General features: G+C 41.0%; 1 protein-coding gene across 2 annotated transcripts in view; it reads right to left on the bottom strand.

Moving 5' to 3' along the window:
- The window catches only part of atg14 (autophagy related 14), a 44,920-nt gene extending 23,000 nt beyond the window's left edge, over window positions 1–21,920 (bottom strand). Inside the window, exons 1-6 of one of the 2 annotated variants that reach the window (XM_072268338.1) lie at window positions 21,707–21,920; window positions 7,760–7,822; window positions 7,537–7,579; window positions 3,379–3,460; window positions 2,433–2,462; window positions 977–1,214 (exon numbers count right to left, since the gene is read on the bottom strand). In XM_072268338.1, coding sequence (XP_072124439.1) covers window positions 977–1,214; window positions 2,433–2,462; window positions 3,379–3,460; window positions 7,537–7,579; window positions 7,760–7,822; window positions 21,707–21,906 — 656 coding nt within the window. In that variant the 5' untranslated portion in view covers window positions 21,907–21,920. The remainder of the gene's footprint in view (window positions 1–976; window positions 1,215–2,432; window positions 2,463–3,378; window positions 3,461–7,536; window positions 7,580–7,759; window positions 7,823–21,706) is intronic. The other variant, XM_072268348.1, reaches the window with a different exon arrangement.
- Between the last annotated feature and the right edge of the window lie 5,396 nt (window positions 21,921–27,316).

The raw sequence follows: 27,316 nt of genomic DNA, 5'->3' as shown, positions 1-27,316 counted from the left end.
TACTTTGATGGATGGTTCTGCTAAATCATAAAGGTTACTTTGAGAACCAAATATGATACTTAAATAGGGTTTGTATGAAAATTAAAAACCACAAGAGTTTTGATTTTAAAAACATTAACTGAATTAACAATTGATATGATTTTCAATTAAAATGTAAGGTTCTCAAAATACTGTTTTGGGATCCAAAAACAATAGATCACTGCCTTAAAGAACTATCTAATGCCTGACCATGTGTGTAGAGTTCTCCCTTCTGTTCAAATAGACCCAATTACATGCACTTTTAATCCTACTAAGGAAGGACCAAAGAGAGCTAAAGCAACGGAAAGGGGAAATATTCTTGGGAGGTATCATTGTCCAGAAACTCATGAGATCAGCCACAAAATTACAGCGGCTCCAAATACAGATCAGAGGCTGAATATGCAGCATCCAATCCACCTACCAACCCCTAAAAGTCCTTCCAGCATCTAAAGGCTTAAATCAGTATTGTGATAAAGTACTCTTACCTTCATTCTTTGAACACAGATCATACAATACTCAATGATCAATGCCATCTGTTGAAACCAATCATTGCAACAACTCACCAAAATTTCTATGGAAGAACCACCATTTAAATAGACAAGGGCAACAGGCACATGGAAACTCTACCCTTACAGGTTTATCTCCCAAGATTACACACCATCTTGCTATGAAAATAAACTACCAAAGAATATTATCATGGTGTTAATAATGGAGCTCCTCAATCAAAGACTGGATCAGATTAAGACAGTGCAAACCACCACACTGTAAAGAACAGTAAAAAAATTGCAATTATAATTGACAATCCTAGTGGTGTTCACATTCTGGCAATGAATTAAAAAGCCTCAGCTGTGCAATACATTTTAAACTGATGACTTTGTATCATTGGTCTACATTCATGGTAATCCAGTCATATGAACATATATAAAGAATATCCAATTGTAGTCTTAATGCTTCTTACCTCATTCCTGTTTTCACTTCTTGTAATGGGAAAATCACACGTGTTAACTCTAGGATGTGAGTCCAACGGTTGCGAGCAAGGTGTTCCTGATAATTCAAAAATTCTATGTTTTTCTTCTCAACTAAGTCACTCAGTTTTCGTATATGCCTCTGAATCTTGTCCTTTTTCTCATGATGTCGTTGGGCCCGTCGTTGCAACTTTTGGTTGTCTTCCTGATTTTTACATACCAGTTCTGCATCTAAATTTAGTAATAAAATTCTTTTTTTTTAAAACTTTCTTCAAATTTCCATTAAGGAAAATATATATTTCTTAATGTTTTCCTTTAATGCGTTCCACAACTACCTCCTGTTCTTGGTCAGTGCTGTTTTAATCCTGGACGGTACATCATGCTTATACCTGGCTTCTGCTAGAGGGTCTCATTTAGATGTTGCTCTTTAAACTTAGTGAAATAATGAAATTGCTGCTAATATGTACAAAGCAAAATAACTACTCTGAGACCAATTTGGGAACTTAAAAAGATGCAGTTTATAGAACTGTTCCATTATTCTAAACGTAGAAATAAGAGAAATATCGCATTATTCTGTCACATGATAGTTTACGTATAAAGCTCCTGTCAGAGATAGCCTGTCAGCAAGCAATTTATTTACAATGATTACTTGCATACTGGTTAAGCTTCAATGTCATAAATGAGATTATGATGTACACTTTAAAATGCAAATAACTAAAAACACTGGAGATTTGAAATAAAACCAGAAAACGCTGAGGATACTTAGCAGACCAGACTTTATCTGTGGACAGAAGGAGTCTCACATCTGTGGGGTGAAAAGCATCAAGAAGGCAGCTTTAAGAGAAGCAATAATGGAGTATGGTGTCAACTCTGGGCAATGATGTGGTCGGGGTGGGGGTTGCAAGCCAGAAAGATGGCAAGCAAGCCAAATTGAGAAGGATCGAGTGATAAGAAGGGCCTTAACAGTGAGTCCAGAAGTAATAACGAGGAAAATAGGCGCAAGGCTGAGTAGTAGTAGGAGCAGGTATTGGGCTAAAGGGACCCTGACAATGTGAGAGCTCAAGCGGTGTCTATTCTCCCATAGCCCTGCCATCCCAAAGCTAAAGGCTGAGGGAAATGAGACAAAGACTCAAGTACAATGAGTCCATGAGATCTGAGTCCAAACAAAAGCAAACAGAGAAGAGGAGTTGTTGTTCTTAACATTTATACCTCTTACTGCACTTTCAAGAGGTAGCATTTAAAAATTTCAGGAAAGCAATCTACAGAACATGGACTCAGCCTAGGAATATACGATAGAAAGAATAGAGTACCTATGAATAAGTTTTCTAAGTGAAGATTTATGAAGATATTTTTTATTTAAAGGATTGAAATGATTGAAGAATTTTTTTAAATAGCCACACAATAAATGAAATAGCAGATTATAGCAGTTACAGCCTGAAGTCCACTTACCATTTCTAATTGCACAGATCCAGTTATATTCTGTAAAAATGACTTTAGTTAATCTGGACTTTGCACAGTTAGTAAGTTATTTACCACAGTTTCTTGGTGACAAAATGTTATTTGCCTCCAATTAGTTTCTTGATTAGCTATTTTTTATGTGAATGTAGAATAAGTGCTATTTCTTTGAATATAAAAATGAACTAGTTAAGAAACATACACAAATTAAAAACAGATTGTTGCTTTGGAATTTTGTTTCAGTTTCTATTACAATGTAGTTGAATCTTTAACTTGTTAACTTTAACACTAAAATTGGCAACACATTGCAAATAACAGAATGGGACATTGACTATTTTTTTGTATTTCCTGCTTTGCCAAGTATTTTCAGCACTCTTTGATTTGCTTTCAGTTCCTCCTGGCTAGATGTATCACTGCCTGGTATGGTCCCACAATCGCAGGACTCTGCAGAGGGTGGTGCGGATAGCCTAGCATATCTGTGGATGTGAACTTCCCACTATTCAGGACATTTACTGCAACAGGTGCGTAAAAAGGGCCCGAAGGATCATAGAACATAGACCAGTGCAGCACAGTACAGGCCCTTCGGCCCACAATTTTGTGCCGAACCTTAAACCCTGCCTCCCATATAACCCCCTACCATCACTGGGGACCCGAGTCACCCCAACTACAAACTGTTCCAGCTGCTACCATTCGGGAAATGTTACTGCAGCATTAAAGCCCAGGCCCACGCTCTGGGGCAGCTGGGCCATCAGACTAATTAATCCACGGTAACACAACTGTATTTCTAAGCTATATTGCCTGTTCTGTTGTATATCTTACTGTACATACTATAATTTGCACATTGCACAGACAAAAGACCTAACGTAAAGACCGTGACTCCTCACATATGTGAAGGATGTAAAAAATAAATTCAATATGATTCAATTAAAGACTTCTGTACCTTTTTGTACTTCTTCATTTCCTGAACAAATTGCATCTTTCAATAGTTCAATCCTTATCTGACAAGACATAATCTTCCATTTCTGAAAATAAAAATGGATGTTTGAAAATTAAGCAGCAGTACAAAACTAGGTAAATTCAAAGAACAATCTACACCAAAGATTTACACATTTCATATAATCATGTATTGCAAAATTATCCAATGCTTACTTCAATAAAGTTTTTATGATGGCAAACCATGGCTTGTTGATCAGAGGAGAGAATATTTTACAAAGAGAAGATAAAGTAAAAGAGAACAAAAATATTATTATTCCACTGCTAACTTTTAGCTTAGTATAATTTGATATATCCAATTCAAATACAGGTAAACTTTTGCTCGCTTTTCCTATTAGAAAAGTAGAGTCAATTTGAATACATTTTCTGTTGTACCTTCCACCTAAAAATCATTTGCTGCATCTAAAGTAGGAAGCACACATTTCACTTTATTCTCATTTAAGTATTGAGAAAATTTTTCACAGCTGTATTCTTGTAAAGTTAAATGGTGTATGGTTTCTAACATAAAGTAAGAAGACACTCCTTTAGGACTGATGTAAGTGCTTAAGTTATTGGAAAGTTTTAACAACTTTAACGGTGAATGCATACAGATATCAAAATTTGCAGGACAAATTTTTTGCCCAGGTGTTTCTTAACAAACCTAATCGTTATTAGCAGAATACAGAGTTAAAGGTAAACACGAGGAATTCTACAGATGCTGGAAATTCATGCAACGCACATCAAAGTTGCTGGTGAATGCAGCAGGCCAGGCAGCATCTCTAGGAAGAGGTACAGTCGACGTTTCGGGCCGAGACCCTTCATCAGGACTAACTGAAGGAAGAGTTAGTAAGAGATTTGAAAGTGGAAGGGGGAGGTGGAGATCCAAAATGATAGGAGAAGACAGGAGGGGGAGGGATAGCGCCAAGAGCTGGACAGGTGATTGGCAAAAGGGATCTGAGAGGATCATGGGACAGGAGGCCCAGGGAGAAGGAAAAGGGTGGGGGGGGGAGGAAAACCCCGGAGGATGGGCAAGGGGTATAGTCAGAGGGACAGAGGGAGAAAAAGGAGAGAGAGAGAGAAAGAATGTGTGTATATAAATAACGGATGGGATACGAGGGGGAGGTGGGGCATTAGCGGAAGTTAGAGAAGTCAATATTCATGCCATCAGGTTGGAGGCTACCCAGACGGAATATAAGGTGTTGTTCCTCCAACCTGAGTGTGGCTTCATCTTTACAGTAGAGGAGGCCATGGATAGACATATCAGAATGGGAATGGGATGTGGAATTAAAATGTGTGGCCACTGGGAGATCCTGCTTTCCCTGGCGGACAGAGCGTAGGTGTTCAGCAAAATGATCTCCCAGTCTGCGTCGGGTCTCGCCAATTTATAGAGGGCCGCATCGGGAGCACCGGACGCAGTATATCACCCCAGCTGACTCACAGGTGAAGTGTCGCCTCACCTGGAAGGACTGTCTGGGGCTCTGAATGGTGGTGAGGGAGGAAGTGTAAGCGCATGTGTAGCACTTGTTCTGCTTACAAGGATAAGTGCTGGGAGGGAGATCAGTGGGGAGGGATGGGGGGACGAACATTCATGCACTTGTAACCTAAGGCCATCTGCACAGTTCCCTTTTATCAGTCTTCTCTTTATACCCTACACGATCCCTTTAGATCCACCTTTGATGGACTGTGAGATAGATTATTTTTGTTTTGGTTTCTTATCACAAGGAAAATTATTTCCAGTTTATCAGATCTTTACAGAAGCTGAGCTCAGAAGCCCAGGTTTATTGTCACTAACAAATGTCGTGAAGTTTGTTTTTTTTTTGTGTGGCAGAAGTACAGTCCAGGATTAACAAATTAGTATAAGTCACAATAAAAATGAATGAACACTGCAAAAGAGGAGTAGTGAGGTATTGTTCATGTGTCCATAGACAATGACATCTGATGGCAGAGGAGAAGAAGCTGCTGCTGAACTTTGGTTGGCCACCTCCAACGGGATCCCACCACTCAGCACATCATTCCCTTCCCCCCTCTGCTTTCCACAGGGATCGCTCCCTATGTGACTCCCTTGTCCATTCGCCCCCCCCCCCATCCCTCCCCACTGATCTCCCTCCTGGCACTTATCTTCGTAAGCAGAACAAGTGCTACACATGCCCTTACACTTCCTCCCTTACCACCATTCAAGGCCCCAGACAGTCCTTCCAGGTGAGGTGACACTTCACCTGTGATTCGGCTGGGGTGATATACTGTGTCCGGTGCTCCCGATGTGGCCTTTTATATATTGGCAAGGCCCGACGCAGACTGGGAGACCACTTTGCTCAACACCTACGCTCTGTCTGCCAGAGAAAGCAGGATCTCCCAGTGGCCACACATTTTAATTCCACATCCCATTCTGACATGTCTATCCACGGCCTCCTCTACTGTAAAGATGAAGCCACACTCAGGTTGGAGGAACAACACCTTATATTCCGTCTGGGTAGCCTCCAACCTGATGGCATGAACATCGACTTCTCTAACTTCCGCTAATGCCCCACCTCCCCCTCCTACCCCATCCATTATTTATTTATATACACACATACATTCCTTTTCTCTCTCTCCTTTTTCTCCCTCTGTCCCTCTCACTATACCCCTTTCCCATCCTCTGGGTTTTAACCCCCCCTCCCCCTTTTCCTTCTCCCTGGGCCTCCTGTCCCATGTTCCTCTCATATCCCTTTTGCCAATCACCTGTCCAGCTCTTGGCTCCATTTCCTCCCCCTCCTGTCTTCTCCTATCATTTTGGATCTCCCCCTCCCCCTCTCAAATCTCTTACTAGCTCTTCCTTCAGTTAGTCCTGACGAAGGGTCTCGGCCTGAAACGTCGACTGTACCTCTTCCTAGAGATGCTGCCTGGCCTGCTGCGTTCACCAGCAACTTCGATGTGTGTTGACAGAGTTAAAGGTTGTAGTTATTGTTGATCACTGGCCAGAAGGATGAACCCTACTATACTCTCTGTAGATACTTGCCCCACTGAATCTTTGCACCATTTTCAGCTGTTAGTCTAAGTTCTCTATAACAGGAAGAGCTTCCATATCCCTTTCTAAAACACTAGAGAGGAAATTAAATGAAAATCAAAGAATACAGAGTTTTACAACTGGCAAAATGTTGCTATGTCACTTTAAAATACATGATGAAATTGCTCAGTCTGTTTCAATGGAATGGCAGACTCACAAAATGATTCAGAGGTTTGAAACTAGTTGTTCAACAATGTTATTTTATAAGTATTTTGAGAGACACGTTTTGGCCTTAGAACTGTGGTAACAATATCTTATGGACTGAAAATTTAGTGTTTAGGTGTGCTGAATGGGACAGTATGCTTTGTAAAGATGCAAAGATGGTCTTTCGATGTAGAAGACTGGGTGGCTGAGACTGTAACAATGTTGGAAAGATGGGTTGGGGTGTGAGCATATTAGAAAAACCTCAAGGAGCAGCAACAATTATTTAGTGATTATTATTTGGGTACTCTGGTTCTGGGAGAAAGGACATCTTGGGAATACCCAATATTGAGCATACATTAGAAACACGTACATTACCCTGAACCGCTACTGGGGTTAACAGAATGAAAGAATTTTGAAAAAAAATTCCGTGGTGGAAAGAAACAGACTGGCACTCTTGAGAGAGACCTTTAGTGGAGAGTTAGAAAACAAAGTAAAATAGACTGTTGTCAATCAAAATAAACTAAGGACACTGCCACTGAGATATTCTCTGCGGAAGTTCATCCCTTTATCTTAGGGTCAGAAGTGGAGCTGTTCAATGATGGTGCTTGAGTTGCATTTTTTTTAAGAACTCTGCTAATAAAGTAGCCTAAGCCAATCTACAGTATCCAGTCTTTGGCTGAAGCAGAGTGAATAAAATTCACACTATACTAACAGTAAATAATGTCAAACAGCATAAACTTTCAACAGGCTTACAGTCAGATTAGGGATAGTAATTCATCAGATGGGTTGCTCCATATTGGTCCAAAATATAAAACTATTAAATGTTATAAAATTTTATTTCCATTATTCAGGTGGAACTGAATCTTTGTGCAGCAATGTGAGCATACAAATATCAGCTACTAATAAATATTTACAAAATGCATTGTATACTAAACTCACCAACTGATCAGTTTTCCACTTCCCTTCAACAGCTTTTATAACTCTAGAAAAAAAAATACAGGATTGAAATCCAGTCTTATATAGGTCCAGACAAGTACAATATTTATTATTTAATTTCCCAGTAGATATATTGAACTAAATGTTATTAGTAACATCTCAGACACATGTTGTAGCAAAATGTAGATGAGTACTCCAAATAAAAAATGGTAAGATCAGTACTTACTGTTGCTGGTACTTTTCCTTCTCATTTCTGAAGCACTTTAACCGTTCCATTTTGTCAGCATATCTAAGGTAAATGAAAAGTTCCAGTTTTTGATTTAGTGATTATTGATAATTCATAAACACACACTAATTATTCAATATATACACTTATTTTTAAAGACAATGAGTAATGAACATTTCATAATTGCAAAGCAAATCATATTAAAAACAACTATGGAACCTGAAAATTTGGAGTTGCTGTGTCCTCTTTACATTGGTGGTACAGCAGAGGAAACTGCAAGGAGTTTCAAACTCCTGGGAGCGCACATCACACACAACTCATTCATGTTCCCAGAACACATCCTATGTGGTCAAGAAAACTCACCAATGCCTCTACTTTCTTGAGGAAGCTGAAGAACTGGATTTTGCACATCCATATTAGCATCATTCTACAGATGTGCAGCAGAGAGTATCCCAATAAGCTGCATCACTACTTGGTATGCTAACTGCACTGTGGCAGTCAAAAAGGTTCTACAATGGGTAGTCAAAACATCAGTGGCACCAGCTTACCTACCATCAGAGACATACATACAGAAAGGTGTAAAGAAAAGGGCCAGTAACACTATGAAGGATCCTGCCCACCCTGCTCATGGACAGCTTGTACCATTTCCATCAGGGACCAGAAAGAGGCTACCTGGCTTCCACACCAGATCCACCAGACTGAAGAAGTTACTTTCCCTAAGCAGCATGCAAACGTAACTTTGCTGGATCAAATAACGACAGCACAAAAAGATCGTTACTTATCTTTTCACCCGTTTATTTCTTCAAGCTCAGCCGGTGAGTGAACTTGGACCCGACATCAGGGAGAGACCCTTTCTCATCTCCCCGGTGGTTCTACAAGTTCACTGCCCGATGTCAGAATTGTCAGAAGTTATAAGGCCACTGATACAAAAGAACAATCAGTTTGATAACCATTCCGGTCAAGTCAATAGACTATTGATGCAGAGAACAATCAGTTTGATAACCATTCCGGTCAAGTCAATAGACTATTGATACAGAGAACAATCAGTCTGATAACCATTCCGGCCAAGTCAATGGGCTATTGATACAAAAGTGCAATCAATTTGTTAGACACTCCAGCCACCTTAATTAAAGAAAAGAATGTCCTACCTTGTTTGCTGGAGCCACAACTTAATTACAAAGATAAGAACATCCGTCAAATTTATGCTTGAATTAAAAAGGAATGTTTTGTCTAATTTCCATCAGGTACTGCTTTTTGTCAAAATCAAAAGGTGTGAAAAGCCTAGAGACATCTTATGTGGATCTGAGCGAACTTTAATCCTCATCTTGCTCCAAAGAAAGCAGCTGTGAGACATTATTCAAACACACTTCAGACACAGACATAGTACTTAATTCATTGTTTACAGGAATCTGAGAATCCCCCATTCCATTAAACTTCATCAAACCGAACAATAGCAAAGATGTGGGCATAAATTACAAGGTAGAAAAGTTATGTAAAAAGGACAATGTTATGATAGCTATGGGGATTTCTTTCTTTTCTTTATTAATCTTTTCATTGATTTAAAAACATAGATACAATCAAATACAATCAAGAGGAGAGGGGGATTTCAATATGCAGGTAGATTGGGAAAATATGGTTGGCACTGGATCGCAAGGGAAGGAATGTGTAGAATGCCTATGAGAAGGCATTTCAGAGCAGTTCATGGTTGAACCCACTAGGGGAAAGGCAATTTTGTATATGATGTGTAATGAACTAGGTTTGATCTGGAAGTGTAAGGTAAACGAACCCTTAAGAGGTAGTGATCATAATATGACAGAATTCACCCTGCAGTTTGAGAGGGAGAAAATAAAGTCAGATATATCAGTATTACAGTAGAGTAAGAAGATTAAAGAAGCATGAGAGAGCAGCTGGTCAAAGTTGATTGTAAAGGCACACTAGCAGGGATGATAGCAGAACAGCAATGTCTCGAGTTTCTGGGGGTAACTCAAAAGGTGCAGCGTTGATACACCTCAAAGATTAAGAAGTACAGCGGATTCCAGTTAATTGAGCCATTGGTTAATCGGGGCAGCTGCTTATTTGGGAATAAGATTCTTGATTAGTTAGGGCATGAAGGGATATAGGGAGAAAGCAAGAGATTGAAGCTGAGGAAGAAAATTGATCAGCCATGATGAAATGGCGGAGCAGACTCGATGGGCCAGTGATCTAATTCTGCTCCTATGTCTTATGGTCTAACACTTAAAAATCAAGAAAATAGCCAGGACTCCCTTTGTTTATTTGAGACACTACTCCACTTTATCGGGACATGAGACTTTTGCCAAACAGTTCCTAACTAGCATCAGTCCCGTGTGCTTGTGTGATCATTAGATACAACATTGAGCGTCAAGCGAAGTTTTTATATAGTTTCAGTGCGTGTCTTTGTGTTCAAAAAGCAGCGATTTTTGTCATCGATGGTTGGTGAGAAATAAGTAGTAAGACAATTCAGAACTGTTTGGCTCACTGCAGTTTCAACCATTCAGGCTTGGAGCTGGCAGAAACAGTCAAGAGTGAAAATGAAACGATTTTACTACTTGAATAAGTTATAAACTACAAAGAATTTGAATGCATCGATAATGATCTTGAATATTACAATGAAAAATGAAGATTTGGAGGTTGCAATTGTCGACAGCACTGTACGAAGGCAGTCCATTATTCGCACTAGGTGTCTGAGCCGATTTTGTTCACTTACAATCATAAGAATACAACATATATGAATTCCTCCACTGAGTTAGTGGGTAGAGGTGTAAATCATCCTTATTGCTTGGGGAAAGTAATTGTTTATCAGCCTGGTGGTGGTCCTGGCATGGATGTTACGTAGCCTCCTCCCTGACGGGAGTGGGACAAACAGTACATGAGCAGGTGGGTGGGATTCTTCATGTTGTTACTGGCCCTTTTTTGGAAACCTTTCTGTATACATGTCCTTATTGGCAAGTAGGCCGATGCCGGTGATGCATTGGGCAGTTTTGACTACCCGTATATTAAGCTTTCAGGTGCAGTGCATTTTCTGCACCAAGCAGTGATGCAACTTGTTAGGATGCCCTCTACTGCGCATTTGTAGAATGGTAAAGAGTATAGATGACATAGTCAAGCTCTCTTCAGCCTCCTCAGAAAGCAGAGGCATTGATGAGCTTTCCTGATTATGTAGGATGTGTTCTAGGAGCATGAAAGGTTTTGCAAGATGGGATACTCCCAGGAGTTTGAAACTGTTCACAATTTCTACTGTTGTGCTGCCAATGTAAAGAGGGGGTTGAGCGTTGCAAGTTGTCTTGAAGTCAACAACCATCTCCTTTGTCTTGCTGACATTGAAGGAGAGGGTATTTGCTTGGCACCAGGTCTCGATCTCTTCCATCTCCTCTCTATAAGCCATCATATCGTTGTTGGTGACGAGCATCACCACTGTTGTATCATTGGTGAACTTGAAAATGTGATTACTCAAGTGTTTGACCATGCACTCATGTGTGAGTGGATCCTACATTTTCTTATATGGAATCACAGACCCAAAACTCAACTGTTTCTCTTTCCACAGATGCTGTCTGACTGACTGAAAAACTTGTTTTTGTTCAAGACTTCCAGCATAGAAACATAGAAAACCTACAGCACAATACAGGTCCATTGGCCCACAATGCTCTGCCAAACATGTCCTTACTTTAGTGTACGGGGTCTTTCTTTTGTTACATTTAAAATGGCGATTTTGTTATGTTAATCTGGGGAATGCGGCTTTGTTGTGTTTTAACGCTTCAGAGAGTTTGCGCTAACAGTTTGTTTTACTTTAAAATGATGATAACAAGGTTCTATTAGCCAATGGGTGGTTATGTATTGTTTTGTTTTCGGATGCCATGTTGCATGATATGACTGTGGACTGGGTTTTGGCGGGGAGTTGGAGGAGAGACGAGGAGGACGGCGGTCGTGCGGAGAGGCTCCGGTCGATCGCTCAGGGTGGTCCCGAGCCGTGAGTCGACGGAATTCGGGTGGTCGTCTGACGTCGAATTGAGCTCCAGCGGTAGCGCGCGAAGAACTTGGACTTTGATAAGTGTTGGCGCCTTTTTTTTTCCCATTACTTTCCTCTCTGTATCAAATGCATGTTAATGTCATAGAATTAGTAATATCTATAAAGTGTATTTGTTAAAATTTACTGGGTGTGCTGGCTGATGATTGATGTTTGTGATTGATTCGGGCGGCGACTGACCCTGAGGGGAGTGTTGAAGCAGGTGCTGGGCGGGATTTCCCCTAGACATACACGAGCCAATATAATGGAACATTACATTAGAAATTACCTAGTTATCCATAGCCCGCTATTTTTCCAAGATCCATGTACCTATTAAAAGACTATCATATCTGCCTCCATCACCATTGCCAGCAGCCCATTCCACACACTCACCACTCTCTGCGTAAAAAACTTACCCCTGACATCTTCTCTGTATGTACTTCCAAGCACCTTAAAACTGTGCCCTGTCGTGATAGCCATTTCAGCCCTGGGAAGAAGCCTCTGACTATCCACACGATCAAAGCCTCTCATCATCTTATACACCTCTATCAGGTCACCTCTCATCTTCCGTCACTCCAACCAGGAAAGGCCAAGTTCACTCAACCTATTCTCATAAGGCATGCTTCCCAATCCAGGCAACATCCTTGTAAATCTCGTCTGCACCCTTTCTATGGCTTCCACATCCTTCCTGTAGTGAGGCAACCAGAACTGAGCACAATACTCCAAGTGGGGTCTGACCAGGGTTCTATATAGCTGCAACATTACCTCTGAGCTCCTAAACTCAATCCCACGATTGATGAAGGCCAATGCACCATAAGCTTTCTTAACCACAGAGTCAACCTGCATGGCAGCTTTGAGTGTCCTATGGACTTGGACCCCAAGATCCCTCTGATCCTTCACAGTGCCAAGAGTCTTACTATTAATACTATATTCTGCCATCATATTTGACCTACCAAAATGAACCACCTCACACTTATCTGGGTTGAACTCCATCTGCCACTTCTCAGCCCAGTTTTGCATCCTATCTATGTCCCGCTGTAACTTCTGGCAGCCCTCCACACTACCCACGACACCTCCAACCTTCGTGTCATCAGCAAACTTACTAACCCATCCCTCCACTTCCTCATCCAGGTATCTATTAAAATCAGGAAGAGAAGGTGTCCCAGAACAGATCCCTGAGGCACACCATTGGTCACTGACCTCCATGCAGAATATGACCCGGCTACAACCACTCTTTGCCTTCTGTGGGCAAGCCAGTTCTGGATCCACAGAGCAATGTCCCCTTGGATCCCATGCAACCTGACTTTCTCAATAAGCCTTGCATGGGGTACCTTATCAAATGCCTTGCTGAAATCCATATACACTACATGTACTGCTCTTCCTTCATCAATGTGTTTAGTCACATCCTCAAAAAATTCAATCAGGCTCGTAAGGCACAACCTGCCCTTGACAAAGCCATGCTGACTACTTCTAATCATATTATACCTCTCCAAATGTACATAAATCCTGTCTCTCAGGATCTTCTCCATCAACTTACCAACCACTGAGGTAAGACTTAATGCATTTCACTTTAGGAAGGACAAATCTGTGGAGTGTGTTTAATTCAAATTTTTTCCTATTCCCTAAATATAACTTTCTTAATATTCCTGAACTTATATCTTATATGTGTCCAAATGCATTAAGGGTGGGGGTGGTTTAATGTGGTTACTATTTTGTAAACCTCTAGTGCTAATTTTCCTAGCCATTTCATGAAAGACTGACAAAAGTTACACAAAAGTTAACTATAGGAAAATAAACAAGTTTAGTTACAGATTAAAACCTAAAGCCAACACCTTATTACATCTTTTCCTTGCTGGCTTTTTGCTTTATTTAGCTCAAACTTTCATCTTCTCTGAAAATTCATTTTCAATTATCTTTCTCATATATTCTGTGCAAACTTTATAACAAAATGTGTTAGATATTAAGCTAAATTATTTTATACAAGTTGTTAAAGTGATGATATGATTTGCCACTAACAACAGGTTCAATTACATCTGCAACACACCCAAACCCTTTACTACATTGATAACTGCATTGGTGCTCCTTCCAACACTAGTGCGGTAGTTGTCAGTTTCATCACCTTTGCCACCAACTTCCACAGTGCCCTTCAATTCATCTGAACACCACCTTGTATTCCAAATGTATCTGTATCACTTACAGGAGACAGATTTGCCATTAATATCTTCCATAAGTATATAGTTGTGTGAAAATGGCAACACAGGTGTTTTCCTTTATTGGCTATAGTATTGAATACAGGAAATCAGAATCAGGTTTATTATCACCGGCAAGTGTTGTGAAATTTGTTAACTTAGCAGCAGCAGTTCAATGCAATGCATAATATAGAAGAAAAAATAAATTAATTACAGTAAGCATATATTGAATATATTAAAAATTGTGCAAAAAACAGAAATAATATATTTAAAAAGTGAGGTAGAGTTCAAGGGTTCAATGTCCATTTGGGAATCAGATGGCAGAAGGAAGAAGCTGTCCCTGAATCGTTGAGTGAGTGCCTTCAGGCTTCTGTACCTCCTACCTGATGGTAACAGTGAGCAAAGGGCATGCCCTGGGTGCTGGAGGTCATTAATGAGGAGCTGCCTTTCTGAGACACTGCTCCTTGGAGATGTCCTGGGTACTTTGTAGGCTAGTACCCAAGATGGAGCTGACTAGATTTACAACCCTCTGCAGTTTCTTTTGGTCCTGTGCAGTAGTTCCCCCATACCAGACAGCGATGCAATCTGTCAGAATGCTCTCCACAGTACATCTATAGAAGTTTTTGAGTGTATTTGTTGACATACCAGATCTCTTCAAACTCCCAATGAAGTATATGGGAAATGGGATGTCATGCTGTACAAAATGTTGGTTAGACCACACCTGGAGTATTCTGTGCAGTTATCATTGCCATGTTACAGGAAGGATGTGATTAAGCTAGAGAGGGTGTAGGAAAGGTTCACAACGATCGTGCCTGGGCTGGTGGGATTGAATTACAAATAGATTAGGTAAACTGGGACAGTTATTCCCAGAGCAAAAGAGAATTGTGACCTTATAGAGGTTTTCCATTGCACCCACAGCTTGAACCTGGCAGTGGTTTGGGGAATTAGGAGACAGGATTCCTAGCCTCTGAACTGCTCATGGCCATATTGTGTTTAATGGCTACCCTAATTCAGTTTCTGGTCAATGGTAATCCCCAGGCCGTCGATGCTGAGGGATTCATGGATAGTATTATAGAATCATAGAAAACTTACAACATAATACAGGCCCCTTTGGCCCACAATGCAGTGCCGAACATGTAATTACTTTAGAAATTACTTTGGGTTACCCATCGCCCTCTATTTTTCTAAGCTCCATGTACCTGTCCAAGAGTCTCTTAAAAGACCCTATTGTATCCACCTCCATCACCGTTCATTCCACGCACTCACCACTCTCTATGTAAAAATCTTACCCCTGACATCTCCACTGTATCTACTTCCAAGCACCTTAAAACTGTGCCCTCTCATGTTAGCCATTTCAGCCCTGGGAAAAAACTTCTGACTATCCACACAATCAATGTCTTTCATCATTTTATACACCTCTATCAGGACACCTCTCATCCTCTGTCACTCCAAGGAGAAAAGGCCAAGTTCACTCAACCTGTTCTCATTGAATATCAGGGGGTGATAGCTAGATTTTCTTTTGTTAGATATTGTTTTTGCATGGCACTGCATTGCAGATGTTACTTGCCACTTATCAGCCCAGGTCTGTATATTATCTAGATCCTCCTACATTTGGATGTGATACAGGGAGGTACAATTAGAAGGCATTTGGATTGGTAAATTGGACAGGAAAGGTTTAGAGCAGAGGTTCCAAATCCTTTTTTATGCCATGGACTCCTACCATTAACCGAGGGTCCATGGACCCCAGGTTGGGAACCCCTGGTTTAAAGGAAGATGAGCCAAATTCAAATAAATGTGATCAGCTTAGACAGGGCCCTTGTTTGGCATGGATACGTTTCCATGCATTATAACTCTATGAATCTCGCTGGCTCTCCACTTGGCATTGGATCACCTAGACAATAGTAATACCAACATCAGGCTGCTGTTCATTGACTACAGCTCAGCATTCAACACCATCAAACCCTCAGTATGAATCAACAAGCTCCAAAACCCGGGACTCTGTATCTCCCTCTGCAAATGGATCCTTGACTTTCTCATTGGGCAACCACAGTCAGTGCAGATTGGAAATAACATCTCCTCCTCACTGACAATCAACACTGGCACACCTCTAGAACACGTGTTTAACCCACTGCTCTGCACCCTCTCTACACACACAACTGTGTGGCTAATCACTTCTCAAATGGCAACTGTAAATTTGCCAATTATACACCTACTGTTGGCAGAATTTCAGATGGTAATGAGGTGTACAGGAGTGGGATAGATCAGCTGGTTGAATGGCATCTGTTCCCTATCTACATTGTATTCTGTGTTGTGCATTTATTATGGTAACTAGTCACGTAAGTGGGGTCATGGTAAAAGCAAAGGGAATAAGTGACATCTTGTTTGTGGCAGTTTGCAGCTGGGGGCCAATGGATGTTGTATCTTTTGTTGACCACTCAATTACACTCAACTTACACTTGGGTGCTCCTAAGTTGCATCACTTTAAGATTGTAAGTCTGCTAATTGCTAATAAAGGATCAAATACATATCTTTGACTTTTGGAACTATCATTATTGGAGCTGAGGACACGTTATACAAGTACAACAAATCCATGGGGGTCGCCAGCAGCTGCAACTTGGTTTGGTTAGAATTGACCGTTACATTCTGTCAACAAAAGTTTTTGACAGTTGTACCAAACAGACATCAGCACTCGGATGTGTCTGCGAAATTAGAAGCACTGTAGCCTGGAGCAGGTTGTGGCAAGTAACAACCTTTTGTTGATTCCACAGTTTGAATGGTCAGCCCTGCCTGACCAACTGGGGACTGCAAGCTCTATAGTGCAGTGCTTGCCTAAGGGTTCAGCGCTTGGTTCTGTAGAAATGTTAACCACTTTGAATGTCGATATCTGAATTCAATTGTTGTTGCTTGGTCTGCTTTGTGCACTTGGTAAACAACACAAGTCGAGCAGTGACCTCAAGGTCAAGACTACGAGAGAAATTAAACCTGCTGGGAAAGCTCTGTCAGCTAGAATTGACAACTTTCAAAAGGACTATAACAAATTTGATAAAAAGATTAAAGATTTGCGATTGAATGCTTGGTGAGTGGAAGGTGCTGATGCTTTTTTGTGGAAGGGTCATTGTTTTGCTGCTGCTTGTGCGTAGGAAGGGAAGGGGGGGCTTAAAGGTTCTGATGTTTTAACTGTCATTTATTCTTTGGGGCACGCTTCTGTACTCGTGGATGTCTGCCAAGAAAAAGAACTTCAGGGTGTATATTGTGTACATTTCTTTGATATTAAACAAACTATTGATTTAATATTAATTAGAAACCTCTTGCATGTAGACCAGCATGCTTCACAAGTACATTCTCATTTAGATGATTGAAAAACTCTTTGTGAAGACATTGCTAAGCAACATAACTTACTGTTGTCTTTAATGCTTATCTCTGACATAGACTGAAAACTTTGTACATACTGATACACTTATTAACACAGTCACAGTAGAGGCTGAACAATGGGTGAAACAAACATGTGTGGTTGAAGGTCAAGATGCTGGAGAAAATGAAAATATTTATAAAGCCACGGAGCATGCTGTGACTAGGTATAGAGCTAATGACTTCCAGGGTGACGTATACCCTGAAGACAGCATGTCTAATGTGTGTGCAGCAGATTCTATTGCTAGCAGAGCATCCCATATGGCTGATACCTCATCAGCACACATTAGAATGGAGGTTGATTTAGCTGAGTTATGTGCAAGACAACAAATATTGAAGGATAAACACGCATTGGAAGAAAAGATGGAACGACTTTGGAGAAACCGAGCAGAAAAGATAGAACAGCTTCAGACAAACCAGGAGCAGATGGAAGAACAGCTTCAGAGAAACCAGGAGCAGGTGGAAGAACAGTTTCAGAGAAAGATAAAGCCACTTAACTTGCAGGAAGAAATTGCAGCCAAGATGGGCAGGGTTGAAGTGCTGTGGGTGCTAAAGGTGCTCTAGCAGGGCAGTTCTATGGCAAAAGATCCTATGTTGATATAGCACAGAGAAAATCTAACATACTCGAAGTCAATGTGAATACATTTGTTCCTCAAATGTCTATGAGCCACGAGTTTGGACCCCAAAGGGTAGTTCAGAATGTTCTCTCTCAGTCTGCACCAAGGAGGCATTCTGAACCCATGCCATATCCAATAGCACAAGATGTTTCTGAGGACATTAACTTACAGTATGGTGACACTCGTGTTTCAGATGATACAAGTCTAAATGCTGCACTGGAGGCCATAAGGACGTGAAAGGAAATAGCAAGCTTAGTGATTCAACAACAACACCTTGCACTTCTGCCTAAAAGAGAGATTCAAATCTTCACTGGCAATCTATTGTAATACCAATCGTTTTTGAGGGCTTTCAAGAATAGCACTGAAAGCAAGACTGATGATTATGGTGACTGTCTCAATTTTCTCAAACAGTTCACTGGAGGTTACCCTGGAGAGTTTGTCAACAGTTGCCAGCGAGCCAGGCAGGAGCAAGGATATCTAAAGGCCCAAGCTTTATTGCAGGAACACTTTGGTAATGAACATAAAATTGCTGTGGCTACATGGAAAACGCTCTTTCTTGGCCACATATAAAACCAGAAGATGTGAAAGCTCTTCGAGGTTACAGTCTTTTTCTAAGAGGCTGTTGCAATGCTATGGAAGATGAGCAGGACATGTGCGAGTTGGACATGCCTGCTAATACGAGCATTGCATAAATAAGTTGCCCCATAAGCTTAGGGAAAAATGGAGATCGGTGGTCTGTAAACTGCAAGAAAGGCATAACCGTAAAGTTACGTTCAATGACATTGGTGATTTTATTGAAAGGAGAGTGAAGATTGCTACCCAGTCAGTGTTTGGGAATGTATACGATACTACACCACCAGCAGTAAGCAAAGGTGTGAACAAAACTGGATCACAAATTTATTCTAAGGCTAAAGGAAGCAGCTTTGCTGCAATTGTGGGGCTACGGCAAAAAGTAAAGCTAAAACTGAGCCTGTAAATAATAAGAAGGTTTGTCTGTTTTTCCAGGGTGAACATACTTTCAGCTGGAGAAAAAGGTTCATTTCAAGAAGATTGCCTTCCTAAAAGAAAATAGTGTCAGCTTTGATTGTCTGTGTATGGAACACTTCAGCAAAGATTGCAGGAAGCATCATTCATGCAAGGCATGCAATGGCAAGCATCCCAGCATACCTCATACTCACTCTGAAGAAAAGGGTGCAGATTCAAAACAAGTCATGAATGAATCAAACACAGCAGGGAGTAATGCCCCGGTAACTAATGGCCTTAAGGGAGCTGGCGATCATGATTGTAAATTTCCTATAATTCCAGTTCAGGTGAAGTCTAAGAAGAGTAACAAGACAGCAGTTACTTATGCTTTCCTAGATCAAGGAAGTACAGCAGTGTTCTGCACAGACAGCTTCCTGCCCAACCTCAACCCGGCAGGAAAAGGAACACACATTTCCAGCATCTGCAGATTTTCTCGTTTCGGAAAAGGAAAGCACATTCTTTTATGCACCATGGGTCAAGAGAAGGTCGTGAGTAGCTACTTCATTTAAGGATTGGAAGTGCCTGGCTTAGACAGTGAAAACTACTGTGAATTGCCTAACATCTCTATGCAGGAATGTATGTCTGTCCACAAGGGAAATACTCATCAGAGAGATTTTCAGAAATGGTCTCACCTAAAGCATATTCATTTGCTGGAAATTGAGGCAGCGACTGAGCTGCTGATAGGAATGCATGTGCCCAAGGCATTGGAGCCATTGCAGGTGATTCACAGTGCTAATAATGGACCTGATGCAATCAGAACAATGCTGGATCGAACTGTTAAAGAACCATTGAAAGGAGACTGAGGTGGTGGAAGAGACTACACCAGGCCAGAGCTGACAGTTAACAGGATTCCAGTTTTGAACTTGAATAAGCTTTGGCAGCAGCCCTTCGAGACAGATTTTCCTGAATGCAGTCAAGAGAAACCACCTGGTTTGTCATGATCCAGGTTAGTCTACTTACCAGAAAGAAGACATTTTGTGTAAATGTTGAGATTCCATGGCTCCTGTGTCTTAATAGCATGCAGTTGTAATTATTTTAGTGTAATAATTAAGGGGCTGGAATATAGGAGCCATGTATCTGTTCTCTATCTGCATTGTATTATGTGTTGTGTCTGAATGTTTATTATGGTAACTAGTCACGTTAGTGGGGGCATGGTAAAAGTGAAGGGAATAAGTTAAGTATTCTTGTTTTGTTCGTGGCAGTTTGCACCTGGGGGCCTACGTCTGTTGTATGTTTTGGTTGTTCACTCGGTTATGCTCAACTTACACTTGGGGACGCTTAATCGCTTCAAAGATTGTCTGTTTGCTAATAAAGGATTGAACACATATCTTTGACTTTTGGAACAATCATCATTGGAGCTGAGGGCTCGTCATACAAGTATAACAAGTTCGTGGATGTCACCAGCAGCAGCAATTTGGCTTGGTTAGAATTGACCACTACATTCTCTCACCAACAACCTTGCACTCAATGTCAGGAAGACCAAGAATTGTGGACTTCAGGAAGGGAAAGTTAAAGAAACACACACCAGTCCTCATTGAGGGATCAGCAGTGGAAAGTGTGAGCAATTTCAAGTTCCTGGGTGTCAACATCTCTGAAGGTCTATCCTGGGCCCGAAATATTGATGCAATTACAAAGAAGGCACAACAGCACTATATTTCATTAGGAGTTTGAGAAGACTAGGTATCTCACCAAAGACTCTTGTAAATTTCTACAGATGTACCATGGGGAGCATTCTAACTCATTGCATCACTGTCTGGTACGGAGAGGCCACTGTACAAGTTTGGAAAATGCTGCAGCAACTTGCAAACTAGCACGGGTACTAGTCTCCCCAGCATCAAGGACATCTCCAAAAGGCAATGGTTCAAAAAGGCAGCATGATTATTGAGGACCCTCCATCACCCAGGATATGCCCTCTTCTCATTGCTGCCATCAAGGACACACTAGAATCTTAAGACACACAGTCTTTCAGGAACAGCTTCTTCCCCACTGCCATCAGATTTCTGAATGGAAAATAAACCCACGTACCATTACTTTTTTCTTCTTTTGCTCTTTTTGCACTAATTTTATATAATATATATCTTATTACATCTTATATTTTTGATTATGTATTCTACCGCAAAATAACATAAATTAGTGATATTAAACCTTATTCTGATTCTGAATCTGATAGTACCCATTGCACTAACGTTGGGTCTAACACAGCAAATCGCTTCCAATTTTTTTTAAAATGTTAAAATCATAAGTTGGAAATGAGTCCCGAACAAACATAATATGCGCAGCATTTGCATTTATTTTCCTTTGAATCTATTCTTTCTCCATTTGACTCCAGCAGTGGATTTAATCCGATATCAAATTACGTCCACACCAGAGGAAAATATACAAATTTTAAACTTGAAATTTGAATTAAAAGATTGCAACGGAAATAATAATATTCCACTCTCGCCTAGAGTCAACTAGACTCCAAGCGAGAGCGGAGGATAGAAAAATAAACGATCACGTTTCCCTGACCGAGGTCAAGGGTAATTTTAAGTATCAAATATCTTATGCAATCCCCAAGGGAATCTGACCGTGCTTTCCTCAGTGTTTCAGCACTCATTAAACTTCGCACCGATGCTGGGTGCGGCCCGTCCGCTTCTTGTACTAGCAGCAATGCTGTCATTTTAAAAAATGTATTTCTGGTAAACAATACCTTTCCGAGTTTCTGTTGTCGAAGTAGACGAAATCGCCGGCCAGGATACACTTCGCGCACGTGAGACGCCTCCTGGCTGTGTTGCAGAGCGGACAGCGCTCCACGGCCACATACAATCCCTCGGCATCATCCACCGAATCCAGCGGCGGCTGATCGCGACCTGCTCCGGCTCTGAGAGGAGCTACCGTGGGAGACGCCATACTAGGAGAGCGGGGTCCTGTCACGTGGTTTTGTTTTACTGCGGGGCGTTGTGGGTACAGCCGCCTGTCGTCACGTGGTTCTGCAAGAGAGCGTCCACCAATTGCCATTCGAGTCCCGGAACGAAGAAGGAGATTGGAAAAAGTAGACCAGAGGCTACTTCTCTGGGCAAACTCAGTATTACCTGGAAGTTCTCGACATCACACGAGCAACGAGTTTTTTTTTGTCGTTTTGTGCACTTGGACATAGGTAAACTCTTTCGCTACCTTTTATAAAAAAGAGTATTTTTAAACGGGGGAAATCAGCGTCATATAAATGAATGATCGAAGACAGAAAAGTTCACCTTTTTTTTGGCAGGGAATACAAATCCTAATTATGAGATGTAAAATTAAATGCTAGAAATATACACTAGTTGGAATCTGAGAGTATTAGGGTCGAGCAGGGGATTATAACACTGAAATATATTCATCTATTTAAAAATTAGCTCAAAACATGCAGATGACTATAACAGGAGTTTTAAAAATTGCTCTCGCTATTACACTTAACATGTTCCTGATGATGGTGGCTTGACATTTTACCAGCGTGACAAAGCGAGAATAGAGCATCATTTAAAATATATTAGATATGCTGCATAATTTACTTGGACAATAAATCTTATATAGGTATACGCACTATTTATTTCAAAGATTCTTGCCTCCAGATAAATAGAATTTATACCAATAGCATTTATAATAGCAAGTAAATTTAGAGTCCTCTTGTTACTTCCCATAGTCCCACCGCCCTACCGCTTCAGTTAGAATCAGGTTTAATTTTACAAGCATACGTCGTGAAATTTGTTGTTTTGCGGCAGGAGTAGAGATTGGGGGATGAGGGATGGGGTCTAGAAATATAACAATACTGAGTCATGTCATCTGCAGAAATTCTCTGATGACTCAGTAATGGTTAAGTGTATAAAGGGAGGATGAATACAGTCCCTGGTGGAGGACTTTGTCAAATGGTGCAAGCTGAATCATCTGTAGCTCAACATTAGTACAACAAGGAGATGGTGGTGGACTTTAGGAAGACTAAGCCTGCAGTGTCCACTGTTAATATCGATGGTGAGGACGTGGATGTGGTGAGGACCTACAAATACCTGGGGGTGCACCTGGTTGACAGGCTTGAGAGGAGCATAAACACAGAGGCTGTGTACAAGAAGGGCCAGAGTCACCTCAACTCCCTGAGGAGATTGAGGTGCTTTGGGGTATGCAGGCCTCTCCTTCACATGTTCCACCAACCTGTTATGCCAGTACAATTTTCTATGTGATGGTCTGCTGGGGCAATGGCATCAACATAGGTGATGCCAACAGGATTAGTAAACTGATTAGAAAGGCTGACTCTGTTATAGGAGTCAAACTAGACACACTGGAGGCTGTAGTGGATCAAAGGACCCTGCAGAAAATCCTGGCAATTCTGGACAATGTTTCTCACCTTCTGCATGCTACCTTGGCTGAACAGAGGAATAGTTTTAGTAATAGTCTAAGACAACTGTGCTGCTACAAAGACGTCATTCTTACCCTCAGCTATCAGGCTCTATGAGTCAACCTACAGCCGGGGGAGTGTTGACTCCCTCCTGTTTGAGGTAACTTTTTTTTTTAATTCTTTGTTACTTCTCTTCTAATATTTGTATATCTGTACACTTGTAATGCTACTATGATGCTGTAATTTTCTTTGGGATCAATAAACTACAAATTACTATAAGTGTATATAAATTAAGTAAGTAGGGCAAAAAGAGAGGAAGGAATACTGAGGTGATGTTCATGTGCTCATTGCCCATTCAGAGTCTGCTGACAGAGTGGAAGAAGCAGTTCCTGAAACATTTGGTGTGTGTACCTTCTCCTTGATGACAGCAATGAGAAGAGGGCATGTCTTGGGTGATGGGGGTCCTTAATAATGGATGCTGCCTTTCTGAGGCTTGAAGGTGTCCTGGAATCTGCAGAGACTAGTGTCCATGATGGAGCTGGCTGAGTTCCCAACTTTCTGCAGAGTTTTCTGAACCTGTGCAGCAGCCTCTTCCGTACCAGACGGTGATGCAACCAGTTAGAATGCTCTCCACAGCACACCTAAAGAACATACCAATTCTCTTCAAACTCCTAGTGAAATATAGCCACTATTGTGCCTTTTTTATAATTGCATCAATATATTGGGCCTGGGATAAATCCTCAGAGACATTGACATTCAGCAACTTGAAACTGCTCACACTTTCCACTTCTGATCCCTCGATGAGGACTGGTGCGTGTTCCTTCAATTTCCCCTTCCTGAAGTCCACAATCAGTTCCTTGGTCTTACTGATGTTGAGTGCAAGGTTGTTGAAGCGACACACTCAATCAGCTGATCTGCCTTGTTCCTCTACCCTTCCTTGTCACTGTCTGAAATTCTGCCATGATAGTTGTGTTGTCTGCAGATTTATAGATGGTGTTTGAGCTGTGTCTAGCAACACAATTGTGGGTGTAGAGAGAGTAGAGCAATGGGCTAAGCATGCATCCTTGAAGTGCACCAGTGTCGATTGCCAGCAAGATGTTATTCTGATCCACACTGATTGTGGTCTCCTGGTGAGGAAGTCAAGGATCCAGTTGCAGAGGGAGGTGTAGAGACCCAGGTTTTGGAGCTTGATTAGAACTGAGGGAATGATTGTGTTGAAAACTGAGCTGTAGTCTATGAACAGCAGCCTGACATAGGTAACAATATTGTCCAAGTGATCCAAGGTCCAGTGGAGAGCCAGTGAAATTGCATCTGCTGTAGACCTATAATAGCAATAGGCAAATTGTGAGGGTCGAGTTATTTGCTTAGGCAGGGGTTGATTCTGGCCGTGACCAACCTCTCAAAGCACTTCATCACAATAGATGTGAGTGCCACTGGGCGATAGTCGTTGAGCTAACTCACCTTACTCTTTTTCATACTTGTATGATGGTCACCATTTTGAAGCAGGTGGGAACTTTTGACTACAGCAGTGAAAGATTAAAGCTGTCCTTGGAACACTCCCGCCAGTTGGTTGGCACAGGTTTTCAGTGTCCTAGCAGGTACACCATCAGGGCCTGACGCCTGGCAAGGGTTCACCCTCTTGAAAGATGTACTGATGTCTGCCTCAGAGACAAATCACAGGGTCACCAGATGCTGCAAAGATTCACACGGGTCTAGTTTTATTCTCCTATTGAGCTCATCTGGGAGTGAAGCATCACAGCTTAGGTTTCGTTTTGTAGAAGGTAATGGCCTGCAAACCCTGCCAGAGCTGTTGTGCATCTGATTCCATCTCTAACCTCAAATGAAATTGTTTATTTGCCCTTAAAATAGCCTTGTCTAGCTCTCAATAGATCACAAATCTCCTTGTTCATCCACAGCTTTTGGTTTGGGCATGTCCATTATGTTTTCAAAGGCACACACTCATCCACACAAGTCTTCAAGAAGTCAATGACAACTGTAGCGTTTTCATTCAGATCCAAAGGTGAATCCCTAAATATTGTCCACTCCATTGACTCAAAGCAGCCCTATCAGCACACCTCTGCCTCCCTTGACCATACGTTCAGGGTCTTCATCACTGGTGTTGTGGTCTTTAGTCTCTGCCTCTACGCTGGGAGTATAAGTACAGCCAGGTGATCAGAATTTCCAAATTCTGATTTATCTCTGTCAGAAGCTTGCTAATACAGTAATAGTACATAAAAATCAAAACTAAATATACTGTAACTTACAATCAACATTGAAATGAGGCATGTAAACAATCCTGAGATATGGCTAGTTATTTAGTTAACTCAGCACAGACATGAACCCTTTTAAGTATGATGAATAAAGCTCTCTGGGGGCAGGGAGGAGAAGAGATGTAGTGAAGGGAGAATGTCTGGGGTAGCAAAGGTCTTCGATTATACTGGCTGCTTTACTAAGGCAGCAATAAATGTAGATAGAGTCCATAGAGGAGAGGCTAGTTTCCATGATGTGCTAAGCTTCTCCACAACACTGTAGTTTCTTGCAGTCACAGACAGTGTCATTGGCAAACTAAGCCATCTGGATAGGATGCTCTTCATAGTTTCTAAGGTTGGAGAACAGAGCCTTGGACTAAAATTGTGGCACCTGAAGCCCTGCTGGTTTTATATCACTTGTGTAAGATGTTGTCACTCTTGTGAAACCATGAGCTGATTTTAACTGGAACCTTGAGGCTTGGCTTGGCAAGGGTTCACCCATTCTGGGATATTGTTTAAGCTGTCCACATTCCTTCAGGTTGGTGCAATAAGGCGCCTCCATCAACAACTTTTCCCAACTACCCACTGCCACTGTCATTAGCATACGTTAACATATTCCTAACCCTCTCCAATCTTCTAGCCCAACATCACCATCCATTATCTGGAAGACTCTCGTATTCTCTTAACGTTACATCTCCACATGACGTTCTCCCAGCTCACTTCCTTCAATACCGGAATGTGACGGAATATGGCACTTATCTATTGCAGGTGATTGTTTTGGCCTTGTGTGATAGAACTTCCAAACTGCTCCAGTTGGATTATTCCCTTTCACTGGGCCAGGCCAGGCCATGTGGTCCTATGGAAAAGTGTGATCCAAGGGCCATAGGGTGGACATTCCAGTTCTTCACAAAGTACCAATAAGTGTGCAGGGGAAAAATGCAAAAAGAAATTTCAATATTGTTTAAAATTTCCAATGAAACCAATACATAGAAGATCAAATGCCCACATGCCAGAGAAAAAAAACCACTAAGAATACTGCTAGGAAAGGTTTATTTTTGACATAATTATATTTTTAATAAATTATGAGTTACTATTTGCAATATGGTACAATTTATTTTGCTTATTTTCTGTGTAATATTTTGTTTCATAAGGTTGGCACCTTTAAAGCATACAACTTCTTTCCTCTCACATCAGACAAAATTGACATTGTTACATAATTTAGGTCTGTTTATAAAAGAACATTTTAAAGAGAGGCTAAAATATTGAATGTGCTGCTCTAGAGATTAATGTTGGAATTACTACTTTCAAATTTATACTAACAGTTTGGTTCAAAATGGTAAAACATCAGGAACAATAGTGCAAAATTTACAAGTGGTTCAAGAAATTAAATTAAATTTAAAGAAAAATAAATAAGATGCTGCATAGAAGTGTGTTTGGGGGGGGGAAGGAAATGGCACAAACACCACAAAGAGATCTAGCATTCCATTTTCAATCAATGCAGAATAACAATTAGAGAAAGTTAAATAGAAAAAGAAAGTTCAAAACAAAAGAACCTAAATAGCAGGGTACAAAAGCAAATTGCATTTAAAATTTAGAGTTCAGAATCAGAGGTCAGTGAAGAATCAAATGGCTTTCTGAACAATTTGGGGAAAAGTCTGAGAAAACTTGTACTTTTCAGTCTTAAAAGGAGGTGAGTTAGCATTGA

Source organism: Mobula birostris, chromosome 1, assembly GCF_030028105.1.
Source record: "Mobula birostris isolate sMobBir1 chromosome 1, sMobBir1.hap1, whole genome shotgun sequence".
NCBI classification, from domain to species: Eukaryota; Metazoa; Chordata; class Chondrichthyes; order Myliobatiformes; family Myliobatidae; genus Mobula; species Mobula birostris.
The sequence above is the reverse complement of the archived record's forward strand: the minus strand, read 5'-3'. Positions and strand labels throughout refer to the sequence as shown.